Below are 10,854 nucleotides of genomic sequence, written 5' to 3'. Positions count from 1 at the left end.
TGTCACTTTGAGGGGTAAAAAGTATAACTATTGCACTGTGTTGTACAGCTGAAACTAATTCTAAAAAATGTGTATTTCATAACAAAAAATAATTTAATAAAAAAAAAAGATTCAGGACCATGGACAGCACCTCAGCACGCCTCGGGTACACAGTCATCGCCTCTCTGCCTGTGCCCCCGGCTCTGGTGAATGCCCCTAGTGAATAACTCAAATCCAACAGACGCTTATCTACCCTTGTCTTAACTGAGCTTTCTAAAGAGTTTGACTTTTTTAACATCTGCATCTGTCATTTTTATTTAAAGATCATTCCCATTGAAGGAATAAAAAACATTCCCTGAGATAATAAAACAAATCGCACCACTAAAATAAGGGGACACTTCTGGTAGCTAAAACATATTATTAATCTTAAAACTCTGTATTAACATTGCTCCTTTGCTTTTTAGTGGGCTCTTAGGGGGCAGGAGACGGGTCTTATTCATTTTTCTGTTCAACATGTATCATAAGGCCAGGCCCAGAGTTTTGTGCGAGCAAATGCCTGCCACTTATCAGTTGGATGACCTTGGGTATGCTATTACTCAACTTCTCTTTGCCACTGTTTCCTCAGCTGTTAAATTGGAATAGCATTAGAGTATACCTTATATAATTTTTTAAATGATTAATTCAGTTAATACACTTACACGTGCTTAGAACAGTGTCTGGCACAGAAGACTAAAGAGTATTATTATCATCATCATTAAACATTGCTAAATAAACCAATGAGCATCTATTATCACCAGACTTCATCCCACTACCTGGGTAGGGCTACAGCTTTATATTGACAAGTCAGAGTCTACACTACTCTACCCAGGGCACTGTGAGCTTTAGAATTCTTGAGATTTGCTTTTCCTGAGTCCCCATGTTGTCATGTTGGCCTCACTCTCCCACCCCTTTCAGTTGTGTACTATCTTTTCCAGTTGCATTCCTGACACCTTCTTGCACCCTCAGGCTCACCCACAACCTCTTCTTTTTGGTCCCTCGTGCAGACGGAAGGACACTGGATGAAGAGCCCCACCTATGCAAGCTGGTCTGGCAGGTCCTGACCCTCACTGTTTCAGCCCCACTTACCTCCTTTCTCTATGTTTCCATAACCCTTCTTCCCCTAGTCCCTTAACTGGTCTACTGGCTGCGAGGCAAACCTAGGTCCCTCTGCCTAAATTGTTCTTTTCCCCCGGCACCTATGCTCAAGGAGGTATTAACCATCCTTCAGGGCATGGGGCAAATCTACCCATTCCCTGAAAGCCTCCACATTTCTCCTACCCCTTCCGGAACTATTACTTCAGCCTCTGAAACTCACATGGCTTCTTTGCATTTATCATTCTGTCTCATCATGCCACCCCCATCAGTTGTAAATTCCTCGAGGTTCAGGTCCAGGTCATAAACTCTCCCTATCCCCATCCTCTCAGCACCCATCTCAGGCGGCTGCCCCGCAAGTTGCAGAGAGCAAGCCCCTTCCCCTATCTGAGGCTCAGTTACTACATCAGCAAAATGGAGCTAACAGCACCCGCGCCTCCCTGGGTTCCTGCGTGGATTAAGCTAGGAGGAGCACGGAAAGCGTCCCACAGCGCTACACAGTGGAGTAGGGGCTTGCGTAGCCGCTCGACAGCGTGGGATGGTGGAACGCTCCTGGGGCGGGGCCGCGCACGGGCTGCCGGGAGTTGTAGTCCACGCGGAGTTCGCAGTCTCGGTAGGGCTGCCGCGGAGGTCCGCGGGCGAGCCCGGGAAGGTGGCGGGGGCCTGCGAGGCGCGAGGCGCCGGGCCCAGCGCCGGCCCGGGGCGGGGATGGGGCCGGACGCGAGGACTCGGATTGTCCCTGCCTCTGCTGCTGGGGCAGCTGCTGGCGCTGATGGGCGGCGGGGACGCGTTCTACCTCGAGGTCCGTGAGCTGGAGGAGAAGTGCTTCATCCAGGAGATCCCCGATGGCACCGTGGTCATAGGTGCGCGCGCGGCCAGTCCCGGCCTTGCCCTCGCACCCAGAGTTCTAAGAGGGGTTGGGGGTGGGGCGCCGCGGCATCTGCTCAGGACCGCACCTTTCCCCCGCGCCGAGGGTGGGCACCGGTGAAGAATGGGTGGACAACAGTCTGCCTAAAGCACCCTCTCCCAGGCCCTTTCCGAGTCTAGGGGCTCAGGAGGCGAGTCTGATCCAGGCCGGGATGAGGAGAGAAAAGCGGGGCTGGAGAGGGGAGGAAAGAGGCGGAGGTCTGTGGTCAGGCCCCGCACTCAGACACCCGGGTCTTTCCCTACCTACCTCAACCCTCGTGGCTGCGGTAGGTCCTGGGTGGGCCTTTGGTCGTGGGTGTGAATGGGGATGCATCTCAGCTGCCTCTTCGTTAGGTAATTACAAGACCGAGCTATATGACCCCGCTATGGAAAAGTACCAGCCCTCCCCGCAGTGGATTAATTTGTTCGTGTTGGTGAAGGACCCGGAGAACAAGGTGAGGCAAGCCTTGATTCCCTGCAGCCCCCCAGGCCTCCAGCGTCAATGCCTAGCCCTCCCTCGTCCTCCATTTCTCAGAGGAGGGCCCATCTCCTCACAGGCAGGAAAACTCAGGGAGGGCCATGCTGTTTGCCAAAGGTAGAGTATTGGCGATGCTTGGATCTGAGACTTTCCAGCCCTAACTGATGCCATTTCCCTCACTCTATCCTCTGGCCTGGCCTGTGGGGAGCTGGACTGGGATAGCCCCGGAGTTCGTCTCCTGGAAGCAGGTTCCTGGCCAGCTTTCCTGTGCTCACTGGAGGCTGCTTCCTCTAGAACCTTCTGGCCCATCAGTATGGCCCTCAGGGCAGCTTCACCTTCACCTCTCAGTCCCCTGGCGAGCACCAGATCTGTCTGCACCTCGAGTCCATCCGTTTCTCCCTCTTCTATGATGGCAAGCTGGTGAGTGTGGTAGGTGGGAGGTCTCCTGGGTGAGAGGGGTGCAGAGGGTGGTGTCAGTTGAGGAAGGCTGAGGCTTCACATGAAGTAAGCATGCAGAGAACAACTTCTGAAGGGAGTCTCTCTGACTGAAAATTCCCCCTGGCCCCCTGCCACCTGTAGGATAAAAACCAAGCTTCATACTGTGAATTTACAAGCTGTTCAGCATCTGAGGGCTCCCTGGCTGTCCACTGCCACCTCCCACCAATACAGAGCTTCTAGTAACTGCCTGTCTCAAACACTGAGTCGTACCTGCTTATGCACGTGTTGCCCTGTTTCTTTTATCTTTTAATGTGAAAGTCCATGCAAACAGGGCCCTGACCTGGTGTTTGGGGACCCAGGGCAGGGCCAGTCCCCCAGTCAGTGAGTATAAGGAGCTGAACTGCCAATGTCAGGCCCAGACTGGGGTGTGGAAGCTGGGTTTCTGGCAAGTGCATGGAGCTGAGTGCTCTGACCCCCACCCTTGGCTCCCCTGTAACCAGGCTATTCACTTGGACATGAAATTGGGTGAACACACCAATGATTATGCAGAATTTGCGGCCAAAGACAAGCTGACCCAGCTGCATCTGCGTGTGCAGCAGCTGGTGGAGCAGGTGGAGCAGATCCAGAAGGAGCAGGAGTACCAGAGGGTGAGGGGGTGGGCTGGCCCAGTGGGACAGGGAATGTGTAACCTCTCAGGGAGCAGCTCTTCTAGCTCCTCCCTCAGGGGAAGGGGGTTCAGTTCTAGCCAGGTGGTTTCTCCATTCTTCCCTCTCACAGTGGCGAGAGGAGCGCTTCCGGCTGACCAGCGAGAGCACCAACCGGAGGGTACTGTGGTGGTCCGTTCTGCAGACCCTCATCCTTGTGGCCACTGGCATCTGGCAGATGAGACACCTCAAGAGCTTCTTTAAAGCCAAGAAGCTGGTGTAGATGGGCCCCAGAAACAAGAGGCCTAACCCCCACTCACTCCCCTGCTGCTGACTGATGGACAGTGGCCTGGCCTGGGCTATCTTCTGGTTCCCTTCAGCCCTCCCAACTCCATAGGGCTTGCTTATTACTGGCAGGGAGACAGAGGACCTCTATGAACTGGTTTCTCAGCCAGCTCTGGGGAGAGGATGGGTTTCCAGCTGAGACACTAGGTGGGTAGTTATTCCTTTGTGGCTTTGTGATGCTGAGCAGGAAGGGGGTGAGGGTGTCCCCAACCCCTGTGTTAAACAGCATAGAGATCCCAGGATGGAGAAATAAGGAATAAGATGAATATAAATTATCACTGCAAACTTTCTGACCTAAACATTTATTGCCTCCTACTCTACAATTCATTCTGATGTTATATGTATCCAATCAGATATTAACATTTGAGGCCCTGGATGCATTGGTGGGGGTCAGAACCCAAAATGGAAGGGATTGAGAGCGCTTGTACCCCAGGAGCCTTAGCAACATGTAGAGCCCTTCTGGAAAAGTTCAACTTGTATCCATCTTTTGGGTAACCTGAGTGTTGGTGCTAATCCTGTCTGTCTGTCCGTCTCTCTCTCTCTCTCTCTCTCACACACACACACACACACACACACACACACACACACATTCTGGGCTCTGGTTAGGCTCATGTACTATCCCATCCCAGTCACCTGGACTGCTGGGTTCTTCCAGGAGGTCAAATGGTCACCTGTATTTTCCTGCTATTTTTTAGTTAACCTGTGTCTCTCTTTATGATATCATTGGTTAATTTTCTCAGAAGATGCTTATTCTTACAGGATTTCAAGTCACTGTTTCCACCAGAGTCAGCATCTCCTGTAGCTCAACCTTCACATATATACACAGACGTAGATGGCCAGGCACCCATGTTTCCTATTGCTTCTCCCTGATCCAGCCCATGTTTTACCAAGCCCCATGCTTGTTGTCCTATTGGAATATAGTCATCTCTCATGTGAATTTGACATTTTCTGTTATAAGGAAATTTACTGGTTAGCACCCTCAACAAAATCAAGTCCGAATTGGCAAGGCCAAGGATGCCAGCAAAGGAGACTCCCCATGAGGAAGGCAGCTGTGAGCCCTGGCTCTTGCTCCCTGAAATAGATGCACTCTCCCCTGACATACTCTCAAGGGATGGCTGCAAGCCTCACGGGCACTGCTCACTTGTGGGTCTGGCCATGATTGGCCTCTGAAAGTACGAGACCTAACTGAAGGCTGGGGAGGGAGGGGGAATCACTGAGAATAAACTGACAAGAGAATGTGACCTTAGGGTCCACTTCCCTCACCTGAAGCTGGGGGGTGGTGTGCTCTGCTTTCTGCTGCAGGGGAAGCAGAGTGACCCAGATGGGCACATTCTTTCCCGTGGAACCTGTGATCTGACACCAAATGAGGCAGGACCTTGAACAAGACGTTAGGATTATACATGAGGAGAAGGGTACAGCTAAGGGCGACAGGAGTCCTGGTCTCATCTGCATGGTCAGAGAAGGCTGCTTTCTATTTTTATTTTTTAATAACCCCAAAGCAGCATTTATTTACTCATTGAATTCCGAAACATTTAATTTAGAAGTCTGGCTTCTTTTTTTTTTTTTAAGGCTGCTTTTTAGAACTGAGACTCATGATAGGCGTTAGCTGAGGGGACAGTGTTCTGGCCAGAGGGAATAGCACATACAGAACCCTAGAGCAAGAAAGAATATGGCAATTTGGGGAAAGAGAAAGAAGGCCACTATATCAAAATCCCCACTCCTGAGAGGCCACCTGCAGCCAGCCTTCCAAATTATGGTTTCCTGTCTAGGACTTGCCTCTTCCCTGGTGATTATCCCCAGAGTGACCACCCCTTTCAGAGGGACCCTGCCCTGTACTCATGGGGCTAGGACCTTATCCTGACACTTCAGTAGGGAAACAAGTCACAGAAGAGTGACAGCGAAGCCATGGGACAGCTGCACACACACAGCAGAAAGGAGTTTCTAGTGTCAATTTCTCCATGCATTTCCATATGAGCCCTCACAGTCACTGTGGAGAAAATTACACATGTCCTGTTTTAGAGAAGAGAGCCAGCTAGTAAGGGGTGGGTCATTCTAAATTCTGGCCAATTCAACTCAATTCTTGGCGTTCTGTTCCCTGCCACAGCTACTTTTCTACAAGTGGAGGAAAGACCCCATACAAAGAGATAAGGCTCACTGCCACTGTTTTTAGAGTTGGCAGTGTGGATGAGAAGAGTAGTAGTTTCTTGTGGCTGCCTTAACAAATTACCACAAGCTTGGTAAATTAAAGCAACAGAAGTTTATTCTCTTACACATCTGGAGGCCACAAGTACAAAATCAAGGTGTCAGCAGGGCTACACTCCTTCCGAAGGCTCTAGGAGAGAATCCCTCCTTCTTGGTACAGCTTCTGGTGGCTCCAGGCATTCCTTGGTTTGTGTGTACATCATTCCAATCTCTGCCTCCATTGTCTCCTCTTGTGTCTCTCTTCTGTGTCTTATAAAGACACTTGTCATTTGGATTTAGGACCTACCCAGGTAATCCAGTATGATCTCATCGCCGGGTCCTCAAATTAGCTATATCAGCAAAGACCCTTTTTCCAAATATGGTCATATTCCCACAGTCCGGGGGTTAGGACATGAACATACCTTTTGGGAGGCCACCATTCAACCCACAACAGAGAGCAAGAAGTGTACACATGATATGGTACCAAATGACTTAACAAATGGGATAATCAGAGCTCTCAGAATTCAGACTGGGGTGAGAGTCAGATGGATGGATGGTTGGATGGATGGATGGATACAGGATGTCAAAGAAGCCTTTATAAAGGAGATGGTACTTGAGTAGAACATTGAAAGATGGGAAGGTTTGAATATGAAGAATGGTGGAAATGGAGCCTGTAGAAGTACAAATGTACAAAGAATTTCAATATAATTCAACGCCCCTGAATTATATAACATGGTAAGATAGAGGCTTTGGAGAAGAAAGAAATCAGGGAAAATAGATTGTACATGAATGGGATGAAGCCAGGAGGGAGGCTAGATCAAACAACGGATGGAAGTTAATATACTTAACTACAAGTTGGACAACTAGAAGCAGGCTGTAATCAGAGGCTGCAGATTGAAGGCCTACAGTATATATTTTTTGTCCTGCACAGTATTTAAAAGTTTTTTAAAATTAGCAGCCAATAGTAACAGTGCCACCGTTCCTGTAGTATACATTTAAGGAAATACTGGATGGGCAAATTAGTTGGATGAGGCAGCTTGAAGCTGTTTCCAACACTTGATATAAATGAGAGAAGATGACAGTTTCCAGGAGGCATGATGAAGATTACGAGGAAGGAGTGAGCCTCTCCCTGTAGAACACTGTCTTAGACAAGCACTCATGGATGAGAGAGCCTTTGTGGAAGTCCAGGTTTCCAGAGAAGTTCCAGCACATGGTTGGAGGGGAAACACACACACACACATGCACACGCACACATTTGAACACACTGGAGAAGGGAAGAGGAACAGTTTGACTTTACTTGCATCATCTGTCCTCAAAGGCAGCATAGCTCCGTGCCAAGAAATCACTTTCTTGGCCATTGATTTCTTTGGCAGGACAAAATGAGAGCATGTGTGTGAACACTCGGCTTCCCCAGCAATGCAGAACTCTCCCAAAAAGGCTCATTTCTCTCTTGCCCCATCCAGAGTACTGGACGGTGGGGAAGAGGCTAGGAGACCAGCAGATAGGACTCTCAGAGGAGGGCATTAGTGGGACATGGATCTTATTAATTGTATCACGAACTTCATTAAGGCTGCCCATGAGAGCTGCCCAAGATGGCCGACTTAAGGGATCAGGTGTTGGATGAGGAAAAGATACCATTGCTGATAAATTCATCACTCATGCACCCCCTGGGGAATTTAATGAAGTGTTCAGCGATGTCCGGCTACTACTTAGTAATGACAGTCTCCTCAGGGAAGGGGCAACACATGCATTTGCCCAGTATAACATGGATCAGTTCATGCCCATGAAGATAGAAGGATATGAAGATCAGGTCTTAATTACAAAACACGGTGACCTGGGTAATAGCAGATTTTTAGATCCAAGAAACAAAATTTCTGTAAGTTTCATCACTTATGGAAAGAAGCAAGTGACCCCCCAGCCAGAGGAAATAGGTGGAGGTCTGAAGTCTTGGAGAGAAGAATCCTGTGACAGTGCTTTAAAGGCTTATGTGAAAGATCATTATTCCAACGGCTTCTGTACTATTTATGCTAAAACTATAGATGGGTAACAGACCATTATTGTGTGTATTGAAAGCTACCAGTTTCAGCTGGAAACCTTCTGAAATGGTCGTTGAAGATCAGAATGGAAGTTCACATTCACACCACCTACAGCCCAGGTGGCTAGAGTGCTTAAGATTTAGGTTCACTACTATGAAGATGGCAGTGTTCAGTTGTTTAGTCATAAAGATGTACAGGGTTCAGTAACTTTAGAATGAAGTCCAAACTGCCAAGGAGTTTATTAAAATTATAGAGCATGCAGAAAATGAGTGTCAGATAGCAATTAGTGAAAACTATCAAACAATGTCAGACACCACATTCAATGCCTTGTGCTGGCGGTTTCCAGTTCTCTGCACCGCAATCAACTGGAACAAGATACTCAGGCACAAGATTGGCAAAGAAATGAAGAATGCTTAAAAGGCTGAATGTAGGATTCTTCTGTGAAAAGAAAGGATTCAACATGTGGTGGTATGATAAGTAAGTGACTTACAAACAAGAGTGATATTTTGATAGGACTTTCTTTCTTGCTTTTTTTTTTCCAAAGCTTTTTTTTTTTTTAATTGGGGGATGGGAACAGCGCTGGGGAATTGGGGGAAGGGGAACAGAAAAGTTGCCATCCTTTTGTTCTTCAGTCTAGTTGTGGAGGACGTTGCTTCACTGGCCCAAGTTGGCACCATCATTGCGCTCTTCCGGGGCAAGGCAGATCAGTCACTGGCTTCTGGACGGCCGCTCATGCTGGCTGCTGGCTACACACGGTAGCCCATGGCAACCCACTGCAGCAGGGGCTGCAGCCCAGCAGGGGCTGCAGCCTAGCCGTCGCTAGCGACTCAAGGCAGCCCAGCTCCAGGTTGAGCATCTTAGCTGTAGAAGGCAGTGTCACTGGCCCTCATATGTGGGATCCGAACTGGGTCCCTCTGGCGTCCCAAGCCAGCTCTTAACCATCATGCCACTCAGCTGGCCCAATAGGACTTTCAAAGTTAACAGGTTTTCTAGCCTCAGGGAATACTATTGATGTGTAGCATTGTCTTGATACTTTTGTTTTCTGTGCCTTGTAATTTTCTGTTTTCACTATACCTACTTGTATCTTTTTTTCTTTAATTCTGCCACATTTAATGATGGTGAGAGGGATGTATCCTGGAGTCATTTTATTAGTTAGAAAACTTTCCTAGCCATGAAACCTTGTTAGTGAAATAGACAGGTACTATGTTCAGCGCTTTTCTACCCCTGTCCTTCAAAACACTCCTGGCACTTCCGTGGTTTATACTGATTCACCAACACTAAAGAGGCTATGCTACCAACTGTAGCTGAATGAAGGCACATTCATCCTCTTCCTTCTAATGTTTTGATCATTTATAGCATCATATAACTGCAGTTTTCAAAAGTTTGGATTGGGGCTTTTCAGGTTCTTTTAAGGGGCAAAGGAAGTTTTCTGAAAATTCCCTTTAGCCAGCTTCTCTGGGAAGTTATTTTTAAATCCAAAGACTTGAACCACTTTTCCTGCACATGAACATGTTTGCTTTTTCCCCTTCCCTTCCCATCTAGTATCATTATAGTTACAGACATCTATATTTTTAGCATAGTTTTACCCACTTATTATTCAAGAACTGCTGACATATGAGAGTTATAATAAAGTATCAAATTTGAAAAATGCAGATGTTGAAGAAATAATAGGTATCTTGTTCTGTAATACTTTGTGGCAGGATTGTACTATAAGCAAATGGATCAAACAACTATATAAATCACAAACAAAACCTAAAAATGAACCAAAGTGAAAAGGATAATTTCCAGGAAGTATCTTTCTATTGTAACCTGTTATTTAAGGGAATACTAGTGATTTGTTCTAAATAGGATGTAAAACTTGTTCCAAATTACTTTTCCTCAGTCCTGCCTTCCAAGAATCAAATGTAACTGATATAACAACCCTTCCCAGGTATATTGGCAGGTGTATGTGTGATCTCAGAATACACAGGTGACATGGATATGATATGACAACTGAAATGGTGGATTCATTTACACTTCTTACAGTCCTATGACCAGGCCTTAAGGAAGGCCAGTTTTTTAAAAAACTGAATAGTCTTCCTACCTATCTCTATATACTCATACATGTCGAAAAAGAAGGGTGTTTGTATATCGGCTTTGTTTTTGCTCAATAATACAGTCAATCAAAAATTTGTTTCCAAGTGAACTGCTGACCTGTGTAAGCATTTATGTTTATTTCAAATAAAATATATTTGTATTATTTGTGATTCCTACTATCCATCCATACCACACTATCCTCTGTATCAGGTAGTCCAATAGAAATATACCTGTTTTGTTCTAAAAAAGAAAAGAAAAAAAGCCTACCCATGAGCTGTCAGGGACACTGCACCTGTAGACCTGTTCCCCTCCCCACCAAGGCCCACAGGCACTGCCAGTGCTCTGTGTGCCTCACCTACAGAGACACACACACACACACACACACACACACACACACACACACACCCTGTGGCTAGCGACCTGTGTGTGCTCCTGATGACAGTGAGAGAAAGCTTTGGCAGACAGCTAGTGTGCATATGCAGAAAGCTGGCCTAAATCTGCCAGCCAGGGGAGAGACCACAAATCTGAGTTTTAGCTCCACCATAGCAAAAGGGAACCTATAAGCATCTGGCCTGGTGCACTGCAGGATTGAGAGAAGGCATATGAGCTTAAGACTCCTGCCACAAGATGGATCAAGAAG

At 47.3% G+C, this 10,854-nt stretch overlaps 1 protein-coding gene and 1 pseudogene across 1 annotated transcript; both read left to right on the top strand.

The window, feature by feature from the left end:
• The first annotated feature begins 1,648 nt into the window (after positions 1-1,648).
• LOC109389750 (transmembrane emp24 domain-containing protein 9-like) lies at positions 1,649-4,207 on the top strand. Its single transcript, XM_019655552.1, has 5 exons — positions 1,649-1,973; positions 2,371-2,471; positions 2,789-2,914; positions 3,433-3,579; positions 3,710-4,207. The coding sequence occupies exons 1-5, from the start codon at positions 1,649-1,651 to the stop codon at positions 3,857-3,859; spliced, it is 849 nt and encodes a 282-aa protein (XP_019511097.1). The 3' UTR covers positions 3,860-4,207.
• A 139-nt stretch (positions 4,208-4,346) lies between these two features.
• LOC109389739 (F-actin-capping protein subunit alpha-1-like) lies at positions 4,347-8,696 on the top strand (annotated as a pseudogene).
• Positions 8,697-10,854: the final 2,158 nt, after the last annotated feature.

The sequence above is a fragment of the Hipposideros armiger genome, unplaced genomic scaffold (assembly GCF_001890085.2).
Source record: "Hipposideros armiger isolate ML-2016 unplaced genomic scaffold, ASM189008v1 scaffold_242, whole genome shotgun sequence".
Lineage (NCBI taxonomy): Eukaryota > Metazoa > Chordata > Mammalia > Chiroptera > Hipposideridae > Hipposideros > Hipposideros armiger.
Note: the sequence above shows the minus strand (reverse complement) of the source record. Positions and strands in the feature narration are given on the sequence as shown.

Excerpts from the sequence above, each read along its gene's own strand:
- LOC109389750 (XM_019655552.1), top strand. The coding sequence starts at position 1,649 with ATGGTGGAACGCTCCTGGGGCGGGGCCGCGCACGGGCTGCCGGGAGTT. Across the intron at positions 2,915-3,432 it reads TCTTCTATGATGGCAAGCTG|GCTATTCACTTGGACATGAA; the intron begins GTGAGTGTGGTA and ends CCCTGTAACCAG. Across the intron at positions 3,580-3,709 it reads AGGAGCAGGAGTACCAGAGG|TGGCGAGAGGAGCGCTTCCG; the intron begins GTGAGGGGGTGG and ends TCCCTCTCACAG.